We start from the raw sequence: 22,612 nt of genomic DNA on the forward strand, positions 1-22,612 counted from the left end.
AAAGACACACACATAAATGCATACATGTACATATGTATATATGAACATGCATATATTCCTACAGACATAAGGACACCCTGTTCAGTCTGTATAATGTTACATATATATATTCAAGGCTGACCTTTTGGATTTGGATAACCATTTTTTGTGCTCTTTTTATTACTTCCTTTATTTTTTGAAATTATGATATAACTATATCTTTTCTCCTTCCAACCCTCCCATCTACCCTTCCTTGGTGTCTTCCAAATCCATGGCTCTCTTTTCCATTAACTGTTGTTACAACATATAACTAACTCTCTCCCTACATTTTGGAGACACCTAACTCCAAACTTCCCTAAACAGTTCCTCTCCCTTCTTCACTGCTTCTGACACTCTCCGCTCCTCTCCTCAAAGGGTGCCCTCTCTTTATAATATATTTCCCCCCTGATGAATCACTCCCAGGTTTAAACAATCACTAGTGTCTTGAAATCAAGATTACCAGTAGACATGTGTCTCTATTCCCCAGGACTGTGACCTAACTCCTTATTGATTACCTCAACAATCAGGCACTGAACAGACTTGGACATTTAACACTTCATCTCCTCTTGAACATTAATCACCAGTTTGAGTGATGGCTGCCAGTTACCTAAATTCCAGCCTAAAGTCACCCTAGGTACCAACCACTGCTTCTTATGCCCTGGATATACATCCAACAGAACCCTTGAGCCCTGTGGTTATTTATTGACAGTTAAAAGCCTCAACTTCCTAATCCACTTTCTTCTCATGAGTTCCACATCATCCTGAGACCAAACCCAGCAACACGGCCAGCTGGTAGTATATGCCACTAACTCAAGAAGGCAGAGGCAGGAGTCTCATAAGTTCTACATAGTAAGTTCAAGAACAGCCAGGACTATATAGAAAGCTTCTCTAAAAACAAATAAAAAGTTTCAAAAGTGGGTGGGGCTTGAGTGGTAGAGCATTTCCTAGCATGTCAGTCAGTCCTCAGTATTGACTGAGTATGGTAGCAACAAGCATTTTTAATTCTAGAACTTGGAATGTATAGGCAAGAGGATACACAGGTAATGGCCATCCTCAGCTACACAGAAGGTTTGAACCCTGGGCTTGCTGTGTGACCAAAATTTTCCTGGAGAGATGCAATGCTCAGGCTAATCCCCCTAGACAGAGAACTCACAACAAAGTACGGGTGCAGCCAAAGTCCAACCTGATGAACCAATGACTTTTGTTGGGGTTCCTTATAGGAATATGGATGGGCAGTTACATAAAAGAGCAAGAAAAACTCAAAAACAGCTGTATCGCCAAGGCACACTCCAGCATCACAAAGCTGGGGACCAAGAGCACACTGCACAGCTCACAGACAGCTCAACAAGCTGAAGATTGTCTTTCCCAGGTGCCTCGGTCAGTTTGAACCTCTTCCAGGCAGCTCGGCTGCTTTCTGCTTCTTCCAGAAAAATGGTCTAATCTCGGTGTCATCTTGACTTGTCTGAGTGACAGGGACTCTAAGCTTTTATTCTTTACTCTGGTAGGGAGGAGCCTAGAGAATCTGATCAGTTTCAGGGACTTCCTTAGTGGCTTTGAGTTGTTTTCCTTCCTGTTTAAAGAGCTTCCCTGCAGGATAAACTAAAGGTGAGGTGTGCTTCTATTGATTGCCTATGGGGGAAATGTTCCATCATGCTAGTAGGTGCCTGACCCTACTAGCATGTCCTAGACTAGGTGTCCTAGAGCTACAATAAGAGCAGGCTCCTGCAAGAAATAAAGGAAATGTTGCCTTTTCTATGAAGTTTCTCCTAATTACCCCACCCCCACATTCTGGTGGACCCTTCCTTCCTTTATACTTTGCTATGTATGCACCTGGTACCAAGTTTAGCATCACGTATTACAAGTCTGCTGTGTAGAAAGTGTCTGTTATAAATACAAAGCACAAATGTGAAGCACTTAACTATCTGCTAGGAATATACTCAGATCCAGTAACTAGCAGCTAAAACTACAACCTAGGGTGGACATTCTCCACCCACTCACACATACAGAGGAAAACGTAGGCACCCACTGCTCAAATAAACAAAGACTGTCCAGTTCCTTATTTGAGCACTTTGAGATGCTCAGATTCAGGCATTGTGCCACAAAGACAAGACTTAGGAATCCACCATATTTTCAATCAAATTATATGAGTATTCTACTCCTTTTTCTTTATATCTTTATTCTTTGTAGCCAGATAACTGACTTGCCATAGCTCAGTCATGCCCACTTCCTGCTTCTCTCCCAAGAACACACAATTCTTTGTACAGAATGGGTGGGTAAGGATGGAAAACAGGGTGTTCTAGGAAAGAGTTTTAATCCACAGACATTCTCAGACCTCTCTCCCAGCCTGATTATAGAGCAACCCACCCCTTCCAAAAAAAATTCTCCAAAAAGTTAATTTTATTCAATTTTAAAATTATTTTAAGGAAACTGACATCCATTTTCTAAGATTAGCTGAGGTATCCTCAAGTGTCCCCAAAGTAACTTTGTGGAATCTTTTCAAAATATGATCGTGTCAAGAATGGTTATGTACTCCTGGGATAGCTCCACTTGGGTGCTGGAGGCGGGAGACTTCTGTTACCCAGTGAGTTTAGAGGCCAGCCTAGGCTATATGAGACCCTGTCACAATCCCACCTCCCAAAGAAACACTGCGAGAAACTTCTCACCTTGTAACTTTTAACATAAATTTTTAAATAAAAAACAATATAATGATTTTATAATTTAGAGTAACAAACATACATTACTACATTAAAGATGTTACATAGGAAATTTTTAGTCATGTTTCCTTAGGGGTTTTAAAAGGTTCTTATTAAAACAGTAATGTTTAATTCAGCATAAACATGAGAACCTCAATTTGAACTTCTCAAAGTTTTTAAATGACTTACTCTTTATCATTTTAATATTTTTATTCTTTAGTTTAAATCTTTCTTGGATAGTACTTATTTGGCTTATATAATTGTTGAGTCTTATATAAGAGTGATCAAGAATAAACTACTTAATGGGTGGGTGGGTGGGTGGAGGGGAGGGTGGGTGGGTGTATGGGTAGGTGAAAGAACAAAACTCTAACAAGGCCTCATAGTAAATAACACACCTTCATCTGCTCTCAACAGTTCTTGGTAAAAACATAAATAAATAAAATTGCATATGCTACTTTTAGAATTTTATTACACTCTCCTGGCTTATTCTCTTGTAAGAACTTGGTAGAGATATGGGCAAGACAGGAAACAGCAGGGCAGAGACCAAGTCAGTTTCCTTCTGTATGAAAAGCCTTGATGGCCCCTCTCTGTCTCCACATTTTATGAATGTGGAGACAAACAGGACTGCTGCAAGAGTTCGCAGGAAGGTGGAGGGGAAGCGTCCAGTGCCACACCAGGTCGTAGAAACTACTGGGAATGTGGCTCAAAGGAGCAAGAGGATGCACTCATCTGCATCTCTCTCAGGCTCTCTAGAGTGGGTAAAATAAGCGGAATGGGGATTGGTAAACAAAGTAAAACTAACAGCCCCAGCTCTCTATTGCCTCACAAAACCGCAGTCACCCCCACTGCTCCAGCAACCCTTCCTGAGGCCCACGGAATACTCAAAGAACCAGGCCAAGGGAACAGATGCAGAGAGAGGTGAGCAGAGGGCAGATTTGATAATGACACCTGGTTGTTTGGATGTAAAGTCCAGGATTTGGGGGAATGGAGGATTGAGCTTTCAGGGGGCAGGAGGACTGGCTGGAAATTTGTGACATAGCCCAGCAAGGTTTCAAATTCACAAGAATCCTCTTTTCTCTGCACTCCTAGTATAGGGATCACGGCCATGCAACGCCACACCAGACAAGGCCGTGGATTTATTGCTACATTCTCTACCCCCTGCAAATCCATGCTGGTGCAAGCAAGGATACTCAGGAGCCAACTGATTCCACCATGAGGGTGTGATATATACCACAACAAAGGAAACAGTGAAATGTGGTCCTAGATAGGGCATCCAGAGAGGAAGGAGAAGGTAGGTAGTCATAATTATGAAGAACATAAATAAATTCTGAGAACTAGGAGAAAAATAAGTGCTATGTTGAAAATATAAGAACTAAAAGCTTAAAGGAGAATGGAAAGAATATAGAAATCAATCCCAAAATAGTTACAATGAAGTTCCAAGCATTGATACAAACTTAATGTTATAATTAATAGTATTGTTTCCATTTTCTCAGTGGTTTCCATATTAAATTCAACCCTCAGTCAAGCCAGAGGATGGCGAGCTATAGCTCAGCCTAAGTCACATAAAGCCCATGTCAAAATGCCAAAATATAAAAATAAAATAAAAAGAATACGAGATAAAGTAAAACAAAATTTGAATTCTAGTGTACAATCTCTGAGAGTCGCTGACACGTGGAGAGAATCCTAATGCCCAGTTACAACTCAGTTACTGTGAGATGAAGCTCGTGGCGTCCAAACAATGCAAATGGAGCAAGGAAAATTACGCAGATAACTAAACTAAGTGTGTCTGCATTAAACAGGAAGCCGACACCGTGGTCTGTGTTCTCCCAGAAACATAAATATTTCATCCATACAAGCCCATATGTCCAATCATATATCATTTCAGATTTCCACTGCCTTGCAAGGGTAGAGAAGCATACTTGTATCTCATACGCGACTTCTGTCAGTAGTGCGTGCAAGAGTCATATATTAACATGAGCCCTTCTGCAGTGGATGGGAAGCTACTGTGTCAGTTCTCAGTCTGCAGACTCCTGTTTTAGGAAGAGCTTCATCAGTTCCTCACAGACTCTACATGGCAGTTCGCCAGGAGTTGAAAGCAATACCCCTTAAACCATAATTTACATGACTTTTTTGAGATTATTGCTGTTTAGTTATTAATTTACTGTTTTCAAAACCTGTTTCTTAATTTCTGTATTATTTGGGACATACAAAATATTATATAAAAAAGAGAGTTAGTGGTCCGGGCCCCTAAGAGACTTACCACGTAGCCTTATCTCACACTAAGCAATGCTTAAAGGATCCATCAGACCACACACAGTACAAGAAAACAAGTCAGGCCGAGTGACAATAACTAAAACAAGCGTCAGCAAGATGTATTCATGGAACAATAATCAAGGGAGAAAGCACACAGCATGAGGCGGTCCTGACCCTGAGATGATATCATCCTAACACCTGATGTTATGACATCGCTCAGGGAATACACAATTAAGGGATGGGCAGAGCAGTCCGAATGAGGTTCTCCTATTAGGTATGAAAATCCCTCCGGTGCCTTAAAGACCTCTCATGAGCATCTTCCTGCTGCCTTGTTCACCTTCGCACTATTCTTTCTGTTCCTCAAACCCTGTGCCATGTATTAGCCTGTGTTACATTCCTAGCTGGTGGGCTCGTCCTCTGTGGCTGTGTGGCCCCCTCGATCACCTAACTCCAAGTTTCACTCCAACAGCCATTCTCAGGCACATCTCAACCACCCAAAGGAACTCTGCAGCCTGACCTCTTGTGCTAGACTCTCCTCCTTGCTTGGCAACTTTTCATAGCTACAAACACTGTAGCTGGTCTGTGTCTGTGACTTACTGTCTGTTTCTATTGGTTAAGATGTAAATCTATGAGAGCAAGGATTTGCACCTGCCTTGGCAGGAAGAAACGCTTACAGTGCAGTGCAAGTCAGACTGCTACATCGCACACACACACACATTACATGCGCGTGCGTGCACACACACACATACACACACACGTTCAAAGCTCTACCTACCTTCATTCACGACAGTCGCTATGATGAATTAGGCATTAAGAACTCAATAGGTACAAATGAAAGCTTGAATTACAGAGTTGACCCAGCTATAAGCATTTTTCTAAAACATGCATCACCATATTTAATGTCCAAATAAAACCAACCAACCAATATTCATTGCCCTAGGTCCTAACAAATGATTGATTCCTTGAACTCAAATCATTTGCTCCCAACTGCCTCCTGGGTCATCTTAGGACAGCGGATGTCACAGAGTTGCTCCCACTGCCTTAATCGACTCACTAGCTCCGACAACATCTGTGGCCCACCTGCCGACATTACACAGATGGACAGCAGCGGAATCACAAGTCCAGGAGCAGACCCCGGGCAGCAGCACAATGCTCTAAGTGAAGACGACACACAATTCTCTCAAGTTAAGACTCTAGGCTGGGGTTACATCTCAGGCAAAGAATACGTGTTTAGCATATAGGAAACCCTGAGTGCAATCTCCAGCACTCTGAGAAAAGTGAGAACACAAGAAAGCTTTATTGCACAGATGAAGAAAGATCCAAAGAAACAGTATCTGTTGTGCTCAGACGGTGCCACAATAGCAATGTTGCTAAGTGTCTTGTTCGCCAAGCGAAACAGCTCAAAGGATCTATTTTCAATAAACAATTAACATCAAATGTAAACATCTATAATGAATCTAGACTGCTTAAATGAGCATTCCATACAGACCATTTTCTGTTTGTTTGTTTTTCCTGTCCTCCAAGGACTTCTGCTTCCCTCAACATCCAAGAGAAATCAATAAATGCTATACAGTCCCTTACTGCTTTTCAGTCTTAAAAAGGGGAAAGGCTGACATCATCACCAGGGAGCCAGAGCTCACACTAGGCCTGTGCAATGAGGGAAGCTTGCTGCGGATTTCCCTAAGGAGGCCATAAAGTGTATTGTGAAAGGAGGGGGGATTGGGCAAAGACAGGTAAGCAAAGCCTCCCCTGCCTCATGGAGGTTCGTGCATGCAGACCTAACACTTTAGGAGGCTGAAATGGGGAAGGTAATTCATTCTAGGCCAGCCCAAGCTACATAATGAGAACCTAAGAGGAAAGGATACCGAAGGAGAATAGAAAGATTAAGACAGAAAGAGCTATATGTTTGAATTTTAGCCTGGACTTTTGAATGTGATGTGTGTAATTTGTGCAAGCAACTGTGTCTAGCATGTCTTGAAATCATCTTAGGAAATCAAGCATTGAGCAGGTGACAGAAAGCTGTTTCCCCTACTACAAACTGAAAAACAGGTGAGAGAAACTGGCCAACATGTAGGTCACAGTTGCCAAGTAATAACTAAAACCAAAGATAATTATAAGCTGGATATTTAACAAGGTATGATTACCAGATAAGAGAAGTCTGCCTGTGAGGTCTGTAGTAGTATATCACCTAAGCCAAACAAACTAAAATGAACTCTCACCTGAGGCAGGTGCAGTAACCACACAACACTACACAGATTCTACTGGAGACCTCAGTCCTGGGGCAGGGGGAGGCTTAACTCAAACTGGTGAATGTACCTGACTCTCTTGACTATGCTGGTCTGTCTGTTTCCTCAAGGAAACAGCTACAACTGTGTCTCTGCAAGAAGGTATCTGAGAAAGGAGAAAGGGAAGAGACAGACAGCACCGGACAGACAGACTCTAAAGAGACTGATGGAGGCCTGCACCCACAGGGTACTGTCTCCCCTGGATTCTACAGAAAAGTCATAAAGCCCTCCGTTCTAGGAGATACCCACAATCAACTGGCACTGGACTGAGGAAGATGGAGATTCTCTGGGCTCCACAGCCAGATGTTCTCTTCTCAACTCTGATTCACTTCTCAGTCTTCTCTCCCCCTGTATCTGCTCCCTCCTTTTTTATTACATTCCAGCAAGAACACCCAGCAATCAATGTGACTTCACTCATCCCAAATGCAGATGTTACCAGCCCTGTAAAGAGCTACTGGACATTGGGAAACATTTCCAGAATTTCTGAAGTGCTGACTAACCAGCCATGACTCACCCACACTGCCTCCCCCTCCACATTCTTCAAGTCTGACTTGTTGCTCTGAATATTTGGGGAGAAAAACACAAAAACTAATACCAACATAGGTGAGAGTAAACTCTCACCAAAAATGAACAGAGAACAATTCGGTCAGCCCACACGTTCAGTACTTAGGGCAAAGGCAATAATAACATTAACTCTATCTAGACATCAACTCCTCTACCTCCAATCCCATAATGCTACAGAAACTTCAACAAGCTAAGCATTACTTCACAGAATATAAAAATGATGGGGATGATTTCTTGCAATTAGACACATTATTCATGCAAAAGCTAAGGAATTCTTTATTTGCTCTATTTGTGTGTACTAGAGAATGCTCTTTCAAATGCTTATATCTGATAAACATGCAAATAATTAATAATCAGTTACTATGTTAATTCAAAGTCTTTATAAAACCCTTCATGCAATCATGATTTCATCCCAATCCAAAAGCTTTTTCATACTAAAACTGTCTTCTGGAGGTATGTGTGTATGTGTCTATGTTCTATATGTCATGCACTGGACTAAATGACAGAATGTCAAAATTACTAAATATACAAACTCACAATATAGGTTGTGGGTAAGACACTGCACCTAGTTTATATCACCAACCATGGATTTTGCCAGCAATATGCTATGAACTATTTACATATTTCCTCAAACCACAATTATTAGTATTAGCGTATCGCTGGCAGATCAGACACCTACTAGGTACTAGGTACTGGACTTGATCTTTTAGTAATCTTTCCCATTTGATTTTTGCAATAATGCCATGGTTTTGGGCATGAAGTCCCCTTTTTAAAAAGTGAGAAGTTATAAGATAAAGGAGGTAAAATAATTGTTCAAAGTCAAATACCAAGCAAATGGCCAGGCTGAAATCCAAATGATGACTGTGTGACTCTGTAATACATGCTAGGCAGAACATGGTAGCACACACCTGTAATCTAGCACTTGAAAATAGAGACAGGAGAATCAGGAGTCCAAAAAGAATAAGAATATACATTACTTAGTGAGTTCAAGGCCGCCCTAGATATAAGACCTTGCCTCAAAAAATTTACTTAACTAAACTAAATAATTAAAATAAAAAACTTGGATATGGAGGTGCATGCCTTTAATCCCAGTATTCAACAGGCAGAGGCAAGCCGATCTCAGTGAGTTCAAGGCCAGCATGGTCTGTAGAGTGAGCGCCAGGACACCCAGAGCTACACAGAGAAACCCTGTCTTGAGAAAGAAAAAAAATTACAATAAATAATAACCCATACTAATGCCAGTAAGTGGGATCCCCGATGGATTCAAAGCTCATCTCATTCCTTCATCATTAGTATTGCCTACTAAGAGGAAGACACCAAAGCAGCTCAACTGATCTTATGAAAAGTCAGTGTTGATACTGTCACTTACTAGCTTAGACCTGCAATGCCTCCAAGACACACAGAGAAGGAAAAGACGAACAAACAACTCAGCTCGGAACACTGGGCCAGCCGGCCCTGAACTTGATTCAAGCTACCCTGCCCTTACTAAATGTCAATCATGCTTGTATCTCCAGTGTATTACATTTGATATCTCTAGGCCACTAAATCTTCCAGGCACTCAGACCTCAGGAAAAACGTCACTTCCTTAAAGGTACCTTCTTCCCTTGGCAATGCAATCTGAGTGGCTTCCCATGCTGCCCTCAGCTACTCTCCAGCCTGTTTTATTCGCTGTCTTATCCCTCTCTGAAATCACCTTGTGCATTTTCCTTTTAGTTTAAGGCGTGTCTGCTCCTACTCCAGATCCGAGGAGAAGGAACGACTCACAGATCTCGCTGACTTCTAACATCAGCTTCTCCAACAGTGTTGCTTTGAGAGCATGAGCTCTGGAAGACACGGTTGTTAAATGGATGACTGAACACGGGGTGCTGGGGAGCGTTGTACAAGATGAGAGGACTCATCCTCCAAAGCAGGCTCATCTATGCAGAATAGTTGTCTCCTATAGCTGTCCTCCACGCAAATGCTTCCGAGGGCAAAGTGGATTAAATGCTATCTGTATGTGATCAAATACCTTGCGGTTTCAGAAGAGAAGAAAAGAATTCATTGACCAATATAATATTAAAATCTACTATGCCTTTATCAAGAAAAAAAAAGAGAGAGGCAGATAAATTAATGGAGGGATAGGAGGTGGTTCTCTCTCTCTCTCTGTGCGTGTGTGTGTGTGTGTGTGTCTGTGTGTGTGTGTGTGTCTTTCTCTCTCTGTCTCTTCCTCTCTCTCTGGTGTTATTCCTCAGAGCGGAAATGCTCTGTTCAGACACAGCTTGGAAGATATAAACATCATTGAAATTCAAAAGCAGTTCTGAAAGAGAGGATGCCTCAATTGGTATGCAAGAGATGTTTCTTCCCCTGAATACATTATGAACTTGAGGCATGCTAATATGCCATGCTATCCTAAGCACCAGATGGGGCAGTAGGCAGTACATGTCCCATCAAACCTCAAGAAGATGTATTAATGTTCATGCTATTTAAAAAAAAAAAAGTCCTCTGCCTGCCTCCCAAGACTTCCACAATTCTCAGCATTCAGTCACTTCCTCTCAGCACACAGTCCTCCAGGGCTGCTCTTCTTCAGCAGATGGTGCCAGGAATCATTTCAATCTATTTTATCATGGGAGGCAAAGGGCACAAAGCGTGTCAGACTGCGCTTACTGAAGGCCTACCCGGTACAAAAGAGAAAACAGAGGATCCGGGAGATGCAGGAAATCAATCTTCCCAGGCAGGCACGACTAAGAATACGTCTTTGGCTGAACAGAGGACAAGGCAAGCTCCTTGTATTTACTGTCTCTACACTCTCAAAACTACTTCATTTTTATTGGGACACAGGTCAACTTCCATAGTCTACAAAGCAGGCTGGCTAACTTCACAAAATTAGGACTCATCTGTGGGGGGCCTCATGAGCACAGGAAATGGAGCCTACGTACAGTGAAGCCAGGCTTGCTGAGAAGTCACCGGAACACACGAGCACCCAGGAACCAGATGACAAGCTCCCCTGGCCCCTGACCTGAGTGTTTTACCAGAGGTGGAGGTTCTAGATAGCTATTGTTTGTAGTTGTTCGAGTCCTCATTTTCTAATATGTCATTTAAAATAAATAAACTTCCTTGGTTTTCACGAAGTTAGGATTTAAACTGACTTATGGTGAAATGGGGGCTATCGCTCAAGATACAAGAGGAGACACAAGTCACAATTTGTCACGCTAGTTCTCCCGTGTGACTCTGCCTGAGAATCCCCCGATCCGCGTCAAACACAGACTGTTGGATCTTTGCCAGAGTCTGCTGGTTTTCAGGGCTGGGAAGCAAACCTTCAGAGCCGCAGATTCAGTTGACTGGAGAATCTGTGCTTCTACCCAGTTCCCAGACAAGCACTGCTGCTGGTCTTGAAGCTCACTGACAACTTAGCTATCCTTGGTGCTTGGCTAACCCTGCAAATGCCATTAATCCCTATGGTATATCAGCAGTGAGTGGAGGGACCCTCTGAGGTCAAAGAGGGTACTAGGTCCTACTGGAGCCTGAGTGACAAGCACTTGTAAAGCTGCCTGATATGGGTGCTGGGACCCCAACTCAGGTGCAGTGAAAAAGCCATATGTGTTCTCAACCATGGAGATATCTCTCCAGCCTCATTCCACCAAGAATTTTTTAAGAAGCACAAATTGAGAGAAACATAGAAGCCCTGCCAAATGGTCAAATTATCTCGCAAGGTGAATCATACTCCAGCAGGCTCTGATACCTCAAGCTCTTCCTCAGCACTTGCTGGAACAGACACAAAGGGGTAAAACCTTTTATTGAGAGCAGTAAAATAAGGCACCATGCTTTTCCAGAAAATATACATATCATTTACTGAATGAATTATCCCAGCAGTCTCTCGAGACTCGAGATAAATTTTACCAGCTTATCAAACTGCAACTCATCTGTGATCATTGATTTGAGAAACTGTTGGCTGAATATCCTGTGTAACTGAAAAGATTAAAATATTTTGTTAATATTTGCCTTTTGCAAAAATCTTACTCAGTGTGCCTGTTGGAAGACTGAGAACGTATACCCATCCTCCCACTAGAGACACGAATGAAAGAGAAATGGTCAAACGGGAGCCGCTTGACGACTCAGCACACAAGGGCCCTTGCCACCAAGCCTGGAGACCTGAGTTTGATCCCTAGGACGTAAATAGTAGAAGCCATTTGCCAATCTCCATACAAACAACATGACATAGACACCAACACACATACACACACATACACACACACACACACACAGTAAAATTAAAATGTATAGTTACATGTGCCTTAAAATTAGATAGTTATATGCTCCTATCAAAGTCCTGGGCTTTGTTTCTAATTTCAGGTTTACTTAATTTATTTTTAGTGTATCGCTTATTGTGTCACAGAGGGTATGAACACTCTGGGCAGGCATGAGTGTCAGAGAACAACTTGTGGAAGACAGCTCTTTCCTTCTACCACTTGGGTCCCAAGGATCAAATTCAAGTTGTCCATGAGTTCAAGGCCAGCCTGGTCTACAGAGCACGTTCCTGAACATCCAGGGCTACACAGAAAAACCCTGTCTTGAAAAAAGAAAAACAAAACAAAAATTCAAGTTGTCAGGCCTGGTAGCAAGCATCTTTACTCACCAAACCATCTTTTGCTGGTCCAAACATTAATTTTTAACCAGAGCAAAGAAGCATAAAAATTATAACTACTCATAGAGTGTCATGTGATGTCTTGATATATACATATATTGTATAGTATTTACATCAGGTAAAACATATGTATCTCCTCAAATATTTGTCATTTCATAATAAACAGGTTTCAAATCCTTTGTTGAAGTTCTTTGAAATAAATAGTGAACTACTATTGGCTATAGTCAAAATACTGACAATCTCTGTCTGTCTGCCTGCCTCTCTCTCTCTCTCTCTCTCTCTCTCTCTCTCTCTCTCTCTGTCTGTCTTACTCACTCACTCACACACACACACACACACACACACACACATACACACATCACACAGTTTCTATCTAAATGCATCTTGGTGCCTCACTGATCAACCCTATCCCCCCCACACTCTCACATGCCAATTAAGTGTTACATGTTAAATTACAATACAGCAAATATAATTAATAATTTGATGCTTTACATACACACTATAACTAACATGCTACTAGTGGCCAGTAATGCCAGATGGCCAAAACACATATGTATTTTTTTTCCGTCATTGAAAGAGATGCTTGGTTCAAACTATCAAGCATGTTTTACAGAATTTACTCCTAATTTCACCTCATTAGTTACTAGGCTTTGCGAATTATTTCTTTCCTTTGAAATATTTGTGAGTTCTAGGCAACATCCACTCACTCATTTGTTAAGCAAACATTTGTTGGCTACTTTCTATATACTACAACACAGGGAGCCTGGAATGAAACTATCAAAACCAGGAAATCAAGACGTTAAGGGAAATGGCAGCTTTATCAAGATGAACTGGTGATGTTTATTATGTCCACTTTAAACAGCAAAGAAAGAGAATGCGACTTGGAATAGCACAGACTGAAAGGGAACTGTGCACAGCTTCCAGCCCTTCATGACATCATGCACCTAGACCTTCATGACATCACACACCTAGACCTTCATGACATCACACACCTAGACCTTCATGACATCACACTCATGGTATTACACACCTAGACTTTCATGACATTGTACTTAGAGAGGAGCCAGTGAGGGAGAACAGTCCACTTAGGGATCTATACCAGACTGCAGCCCTCTGAGGGACCTACACTAGGATCACAAGGAAAAACCAGCCATTTATTTAAATTTGAAAGCCCCATGGGCATAGCAGACTCTCACTAACAATGTTTTTTACTATCTCTCTCGCCAGTATGTCTTTGATTATCTGGTTTCCAAGAAAGCACATGACTGAAAAAGGTAAAGGGTCAGCATAAGATAGAGAAGGTGGACAGGAGACAGAGACAGAAAACCCCGTGTATAGGGACAAAACTCACCAAGCACAACAATCTACAACAGTTGCTGTAGGCCACATACTTTCTCTTTTAATTTATGGCCAGAGTCTCTAATAATAAACCCTTGACTTTATATCAGTGCAAAGCCCACTTACCAACAGCATTGCCAGCATCCCGTGAAGAAGGTAGGAAGACAGGGTAGCGTTGCTATAATTTTAAAAACAGGATCTCATGTAGCCCAAGCTTGCCTCAAACTCACTGTGTACCAGAGGATGACCTTGAACTCCTGATCACCCCATAGGTCTAATTCTAGGCATGCACCACTACGGCTGATCTCTTTCTACTTTAGTACCAAAAGAATGAAGAGCAAGCAGACAATCAGATGACTTGCTTTTCATCACACATAGAAGATGTCAACAGTTGTCACACTTTGTGGTTGTGACAATGGCCTCATCAAGACAGTGAACTAACAAACACATCATAAAGTTAAAGATAATGCCCCCCTCCAGAAAGAAAACAGCTTGACACAGAAACCATGGCTGTCCAAAAATGACAGGTTAATAAACACAAAAGTTTAAGAAAGTAAACAAAATTCTTTCAAAGCTTAAGAAAACTGTCTACTCTCTGGAAAGCACTACGAAATGGCTCAGTCCTCCCAGAAGCATGAATGAAGGGCTCACAGACACTGTCATGATACCAAACATTGTACATCCAACCACACAGTCAAAATAGAGCTGCTGACAAAACAGTCAGATACTCCTTGACCCAGCAAATGGTACATGATCAACCAGGGCCAACCCTCCTTTCAAGGGCACCGCTTAGGAAACCACTGAACAGAGAAAGGTTTGAGACTGATCACACCTATTTTTCACAACTGTTTCAGCCTTTGTGTTTGGCAAACCCTGCCAAGAGAAAAATTGGGTTTCACCTCTGAGGTCTGTCACTCTTGATATTTTACAGACCCCACTGTTAGGAATGTGCTTGGAAGCCTAAACATTAAATATCAACTTTATTTCGCGAGTGATGTCTAAGGACATAAATCTTTATTTTTGATTCCTTAACCATATTTTGTTACTTAGACTGTGTGTCCACAACTAAGGCTAGAAGGGGGAGATGAATTACACACTAAGAGGAGCCAAATTCTGTAACTGGAGTAATACTTCGGAGGCAATGATAACCATGCGTCTCGCAGGACCAGAAGATGGCAGGGTCCGGGCTTTGGCTCTAGTCTTAGCCTCGTCAAGACATATATTAAGCCTTCTGGGTGGGAAACTACATCAATGATTATCTTAAGAAACTCAAATTCAATCTTTCAGATTCCTCCCCATAGGCCAAGCGAGAGTCACCATAGGAACTGAGCCCTGAGGAAGGCAGAGAAAGGAGAGGTCACCAAGTTGAACGTCAATGGGAAGGCAAAGCCTTGCTCCGAAGTCCAGCAGTTGCCTCAAAGTTTCAACTAACAGCACCCATCCAGACAGCTAAGATGCTGCTCCTTTCCTTGAATTCTTTCAGATTCTCATTAAAACCTAAACACATAGCAGACACCTCCTTATATCCCTTCTTCCTGGAGCTTATTTTGCCTAATTACTGGCTAATTAATGGCTGAAAGCCAAACTACGGACCCGTATCACATTCTTAGGAGTCTCTTCAAATTTATTTTTGTGTTCGAGTCCCAAGCACTCTGTGTGATGAGAAGCAGCCATACAGAATTCCAGGGATCCCTCAAATGAAAGCGAGATTGCGCGCACCTGTCTCTTATCACCTACCTGTGGGGAACAGTTCAAACCTTTTCAAGAAACTGCCCACAATTAGAAATAAAACTAACTGCCTTTTGATTTATGTTTCGGCTGATCTTGCTTGGCTGGTGGCAGAAATGGCAGGAGCACCTGCTCCTGACAGTGCCCCTGCCCTCTGCTGCCTACAAGCCCAGGACCTCTGAGAGCAGAGCTGCAGCTCCCAAGGGTATCGCCACCGAGCAACCTTGCATTTATTAACCACAAGTTTAACAATTTTGCCTGTGCATGTGTTGAATAAGTTATTTGCTTTCCAATTTCTTTCTCATTGCAAACACAGGAAGTCACCTACCTAGGGGAACCAACAACAGACAGCTGGGCAGCCTTATCTCAGCCTCCAAAGGACACCACCACCAAGAGGTGGTGCCTTACCTAACCAGGACACTTTTGGCAGGCAATTTCTCCTGTGGGTTATGTTGCTGTTGTCCCTTTGGTTTTTGTTGTTGTTGTTGTTGTTTTGTTTTGTTTTGTTTTTGCTGGTTTATTTTGGAGATAGCATCTCACCATGTTGTCTAACGTGACCGCAAACTCATGGTCCTCCTGCCTCAGTCTCTGCAGTTCTGGTACTACGGACATTCACTTCCACACACAGCTAAGGAAATCTACTGGAGGATAGTTACTCTCACTGTACCTTCAAGAGAAACCGGTGTGGGCAGAGACAGTTTAAGCGCACATTCTACTCTTGTAAAGGACCAGGGTTCAGTTCCCAGCACCCTGTGTAGCTCAAAACCATCTATAACTGTGGTTCCAGAAGGTCTGATGCCCTCTTCTGGTAACACCATGCTCACAGGGACAGATATAATCACAGGCAAAATACATGAATAAAATTAAAATAAGACAATCTCTTGTTTAAGAAAAAGAAAACTGGGAACATACTGAGAACATCGGGAGCTTAACCTGCGTTAGCCAAGATCATTCTTGGTAATTAAAGATAATGATGCTTTTCTGCCTTTAATTTTAGCAAAGAGAGACACCGATTTCCCTAAGCGCATCCTGATGACCACACTCGTGATCCTAACTCTTCAGGTATAGGATCGGGGACAGAAGAGCAGGCCTCAGCCATACAGAAAGTTCCAGGCCACCTTGGGCTACATAAGACACTGTCTCAAAAATAAATAAATAAATAAATAAATAAATAAATAAATAAATAATAAAGGTAGAAAAACAGAAAGAAAGAGAGAAAGAAAGAAAATTATACCTTCTTGGCCTCTGTTCTTCTAACTCAAACATCCCCCTTTTAATGTTCCTCTTGCCCCCGTTATGAAGAAACCCACCCCTACCAACTTGCTGCCCATCCATTTCTCTCTAACAGAAAACAGGGGATCCAGATTTAGCAGGTAGCCCAAGGACTCCCATCTAAGCTCATCTACTTGCCCCTGGACAAACAACTTCAGATTTCAACCTTGGCGAGAAGAGCATTTGCAGAGGTGTGCAGAGAAGGAGCAGGCCTGTGCAGAGCCCGCTCTGACACACTGAGGCTTTCCATTGCTTTCCACCGCAGGCTGCTCCTCGCTCCTCTTTCCAAACAGTAGCTTTCAAGCTCCCTCTGAGATTAAGGTTTCTTGAGTCCTTTGATTGCAACTCTATAGGTTGAAAAACATAATTAAGCTAGACATTCTCAGAAAGCACATTTACATTAATATTAATTAATGCAAACAGCTGTTTGAGAAAGCCAGCCAGATCAAACTGTGACTTGGTCAGGTGTGACATCCTATTGTTCTCAAGTTATGAGTCATTTAAGTTAATGGCTTACTCCTCGAGCTATGGTTAAATACCAGAGAACTGCAACCGCACGCAGAAACTGCTTTCTGAAATACTACATTCTTCCTGCACCCGAGGGTTTCAATTCAACCTAACAACAAAGAATGCCCCATTCTTAGCGCTAAAGCAACAAATCCAAAAGCCGCTAAGTTTCCTAACTGGGCCAGAAAAAAGACAAGCAAGCTTACTAATGAGGATTTAACTGGCCTACTGCCATCCTTTACCCTACAAGTTTCTGACTGCTAATGCATCTAGGAGCCTTTTCGCCTCTGGTTCTTTTACGGGACCCCACACCCAGGATCCACTCATTGCAACGTGAGACCCAGGCTATAAACACCCTGAACAAAAGACAGGAGCGAACCACAGTTATTTTAGTTTGGTACCTGACATATTCTGAGCTACGTGCAAACGCCCCCTCCTTTTCTGGTTGTCACGTCATATTTCCTCCAGGTTTGGTGGCACATGCTTTTCAAACCAGCACTTGGGAGGCAGAGAGAGGTGGCTCTCTGGGAGTTTAGGGCCAGCCTGGGCTAAATAATGAGATCTTGCTCAAAAACATGCTCACAATGAGCCATATCTAACTCCTTCTTTCCAAACTATTATAAAGTTACAGGCGCAGTGTTGCCCAGGCTGAGTGTTTGAGGTCATGGGAGTTTCTCCCACAGATCTTGACAGTCCTCAAGTAGGAGAGAAGAAAACAAGTAAGCATGATTTAGGGCTGGGGGCAGGGAGGGACAGAACAGAGAGCCTGGCTGTGACGTGTTTGCACGATTCCAGTAAAAGAGCATTTAGAAGCAGCATGGAAGACGGGGGGCTAGGGGAAATCTAGGAATGAATGACTGGACAGGCCCCTTTGCCTATGTGAGCCTCAGCTTCAGCCTCTCTAAACCAAATGTTTGCAAGATCAACCTTCTGGCTCTAACGACAAAGCAGAAAGCTGTTTGGTATCAGAATTACCACGCCATCTCTGTAATCGTCAGTTATCAGCACAGAGATGATGAGTTGCGGGCATTTCTAGACGACATAATGCCCACTAAGCAAATGCTATTTAGGAAATGAAAATGAACCAACAACTGGGGCTTTTTGTGGGTTGTTTGCTTTTTTTTTTTTTTTTGAAAGAGGCTCCTATGTGGCCAGGCTGCCCTGAAAGTCTCTAAGCAACAGAGGATAGCCTTAGGTTGCCTCTACTTCAATTCTGTATCTATGAAACCTACAGAAATTATAATTAACCTCCCTCCCCCCCCTGCCAAGGAAAAAAGATCAAAAATATTTTTCAGTAGACTGTATACAGAGACATAAACTCTAAACACTTTCAAGTTATGTAAAATATATAGAACTGAAAGGCCAGATACTGAGAAATGCTAACAGAAAAGAATTTAAAAGAGAAAGGTATAAGGTGAGAGGGTTTGAATAAAAGTTGAGACTTTGGAATTTCTGCTCCAAAGAAGTAACATCTGAATAATCTACATTTACAATTGGGTCATTATGGCTCATATAGTTTTCCTTCAATAGCAGTCATGAGGCCTATTTGGAACGCAAGAGTCAGCCTAACAGGATGGCAAACTGACTTGCAAGGTGAAACAGCATTGATAAATGAGTGTAATGTTCCCATTGGTGCACAACATCTATTAAATTGTACATAGGTAACCAAATGTCCAGTTACAAGGGACACTAACAGTGGTCTGTTCATGGCAATTTCACCTCTGATTTTGTTTTGAGTTTTTTTTAAACACACACACACACACACACACACACACACAAATCATCGGTTGCAAGCCTTGATGTTAAAAACAGAAAAACAAGCCTAGTACACAGTGGCTATAAATGCCAAATCAATTTTCAGCAGATAATAAAGTCCGTGTTTTACAATCAGCAATGCACTGTTTTACTACCCAAAAATGTAAGCTAATAATATATAGCTCTCCTAAATGGAAAATGCAGATACGCTGTTAAAAAATGGGCTGGCTGTGAGAGGATGGATCGTTCCTGCAGGGACCTTCTCTGAGCTGTGTGTAAGTGTTTTGAAAATATCACATGATGTGGCCATGTGTTAAAAATTACAGCCAGTTAAGTTCTCTGCTAGGAAAAATATGTGGGCAATTTATGAAATGCACTCCAGGATGGAGATGTCTTAAGTAAAACCAGATTTTCAAAACAAACCCTTTTCCCCCTCTTTTGGAAACTTGAACTTAAAAAAAAAAAATTCCCGGCACATCTGGAGAGCAGGACCATTGAGGAAGGGTGGTCTGACCTAATGCTCGCCATCTTCTGAAAGAACAGCACTATTTCTGGGCTCCGGGGACTGTGCTCACTGACTGTCCTTTTAAGGAAGCAGTCCTGCGTGCACTCTGGAGGTCGACACATGTTGTTTGATAATAGTGCTCAAAGACTGATAAAAACATAAATATTTCAGAAAACATGGGGCTGCTTTCGCTTGAAACAATATAGCACCAAGGTCTCTCCTTCCATTTCCTTCTCTTATGCACAAGGGTCAGCTTGTCCAAAAAAAAAAAAAAAAGCAAAAACAGTGATGGGCAGTGAGGTCATACTTCTTCCTAAGTGAGTTCAGCAGCTTAAGCACAGGTCACTTCTCTAAGCCTGCACGAGCTCCTTTGACTTTTCATAGCTCACTCTGTAACAGTGAGTTATCAACCGCTAACAGGAGGAGGGGGTGTTCTTTTCTCAAAACAGTTCCACAAAAGCCAAAATTAAAACTTCTTCTTCACCTGCCCACTCCCAGGATGCTGTGTGCCTGAATAAGCTCAGAGTCTGCACATCTGTTTCTAGTGACTCTCAGCTTTAGAAGAGACATCTTAGATCTGAAGACTATCACAGCAAGTCTGAGACGAGGAACCACTTCTGACACTTGAATTACTACTAACAAATAAATTAGAAAGCTGATATTTAAATGTGTAGGCAATAAAATTCTACACAGAATGTTCTATTAAAAATGCAAAGCTACCCCCAAGGTGGCTAAAAAAAAAGTCTGTGAATATAAATGTACACGAATGGACTGAAATATGCTAAAAACATATTAAGAGGTAATCAATCTGATCCTAGACTTAAAAAAATAATAATACAGATGGGTGTCAAAAATAGTATCAGATCTGCTCGAGTGTGGTCATCCCGGAATGTGCTCACAGTCACAGCTTTTGATAGACTCTGCATCCAAGAGCAAGGCTCTCTAACATGGAGGGAGGGAAAAAGGAAAGGAGGGAGGGAAGGGAGAGGAAGGGAGGGAAGGAAGGAGGGGGGAGAGAGAGCACCCATACTTCAGAACACCAATACAGAACCAGTCAGATATTAACAACTAAACGCTAAAGCCAACTTGCAAGGGCAAAGTCTTAAGAACAGTTCAATGCTTTGAAGATTACTTTAATAAACAAGTGAAGAACAGGGAGAAGAGGCCCTAACCAGTCCCCATCCCTTAGTATCACACACAAGTGGCTTTGGTTCTATTTTACCAAAATACCACTGACTCCAGAGGATGCTGCTACATCATGTTAACACTCATCTATTAAGAGCATAAAAAGAAAGAACATTTGAATTCTAAAATTTACATGAAACTGTGCTCTGATGATCTGGCAGAATAAAAAATAAATAAAACACAAGTCCTTTCACACCGATTCCATATGATACACCAGGGGTATATTTCCTCTTCAGTTGCATGGCACATACAAATCAGATGAAAACTTAAAGAGCTAAAATGACCTTTCTAAGACCTCGGCTATTATCCTTCTGGTAAAATGAGCTTCCTAATAGTTCAGCCTCTGTGCATCCCTAGTCCCTCAAACAACAAGCAAAGTGCAATCCTGGACGGACCCATCCTTCCCACACACAGATCAGTGGTGATAAGAATGGACTCCGAGAGGGATCCTAAAGGGGAAACATTCCTCCAACAACTGGTGATGCCCACACACAACTGTGGCTGCAGAAAACTGGCAGATAATGTTTCAAAACACCATCTGGGAGGTGCGCAGACTCTGACCAAGCGCAGGCGCTTCTGCCTGCCCTACCCAAATAATCTGCACATCCGCCAGCTGGAAGCCCTGCATGCCCTGCCTTCATCCACTCTGCACTCTGCACAGGACAGTTGAGAGTTCTCCAGAGCAGCCCATCAGAGACAGCCCCTTCTCCTCAGCGGGCTTCACAGGCAGAGCCTTCCTTGGCAGCAACCACAGAAACACTCCAGTCTCCAAAGATAATATTTTCCGGGGAAATTGTCATACACTAAATTTCCAGGGACACAAGAATGTCACTAATCCAGCATACTTCCAAACGACCAGATTTCAATTATTTACATGATAACATCTAAAGACTATGATTTAGGGTAAGAAATCCCTTCTAGTGCCAAAGCTTCCTTCATCTTCTTTAACATAAACAGCTCTTCACAGACCTTCGCCTAGAAACCTTCCATAATCTAAAAACTCTCTCCACAAACAAACACCCGACATAGAAAGTGCAGATGGCAGTCCTAAAACCCAGGACAGAGACAGCCCTTCTTAGTGACGCTGACCCCCATGTAAACGGCTCAGGCAAAACCATCCGCGGCCATCCTCTCCCTCTGCTTCAAAGGCATACGGCTCGGTACCCTGTACTCCTACCAGATTTTAATAGCTTTCTTTATGTTCTTCCCAGTCACACCTCCAGCATCCCACAGTCTTTCCCTGCCTTCAGCCCATGCAGCAGCGGCAAGGCAGTAGGTATGCTAGAGAGTAAAGCTTCCTTCCCTTGCAAGAAAAGAGGGCTCACTCACCAGGCATCCTGGAATCCAGCGTGTAACACACTGAAAGCGACTCTGTGTTAAGAGGGGGCGAGATGCGGGCTCATGCCTCCTGTTCTGGAATGTGCGGGGCGGTGGAGAGGAGGGCCATCAGAGGGGCTGGGGCGGCATGGCCCGAGGCAGGGAGCTGGGCGCGTGCGCCTGCCAGCCAGAGACAGATGGAGAGCTGACACTCCGGATTGCACTTGGAGCAGAAATGTGGAAGATGACAGGAGCACATGTGGCCTTGAACCCAGCCCTGTCTCTTCAGGCAGAACAATGACAGGGACGTGTGTGCAAAGTATCACAACTCCTGCCTCCCCTTCCCCACTCTACCTCCTGCTCCGGGGTCCAGAGCACCAAAAAGCAGAAAGTGAAATGCAGAAAGATAAGCTAAATGCTGAATAATTCATTCACCACCACCACCCCCTCCCCAGCTCAAAGTTAACCCTTATCTTGCCAAAAGAAGGCAATGTTGACCTGGCCCCCAAGGCTCCCACTGCAAGGCTCCCTTCCACTTCTAATTTTAACAGACATTACCGGGAAGTAAGGC

At 42.6% G+C, this 22,612-nt stretch overlaps 1 protein-coding gene across 9 annotated transcripts in view; it reads right to left on the reverse strand.

Moving 5' to 3' along the window:
- The window catches only part of Runx1t1 (RUNX1 partner transcriptional co-repressor 1), a 159,427-nt gene that overhangs the window by 94,129 nt on the left and 42,686 nt on the right, over positions 1 to 22,612 (reverse strand). Inside the window, exon 1 of one of the 9 annotated variants that reach the window (XM_050166455.1) lies at positions 22,054 to 22,228. The exons of 7 other annotated variants lie outside the window; for them this stretch is intronic. In XM_050166455.1, coding sequence (XP_050022412.1) covers positions 22,054 to 22,060 — 7 coding nt within the window. In that variant the 5' untranslated portion in view covers positions 22,061 to 22,228. Of the gene's footprint in view, positions 1 to 22,053; positions 22,229 to 22,612 lie in introns of those variants that run through there. One more of the 9 variants, XM_050166445.1, reaches the window with a different exon arrangement.

This window comes from Alexandromys fortis, unplaced genomic scaffold (assembly GCF_014885135.2).
Source record: "Alexandromys fortis isolate MF-2015 unplaced genomic scaffold, M_Fortis_MF-2015_v1.1 scaffold_18, whole genome shotgun sequence".
Lineage (NCBI taxonomy): Eukaryota > Metazoa > Chordata > Mammalia > Rodentia > Cricetidae > Alexandromys > Alexandromys fortis.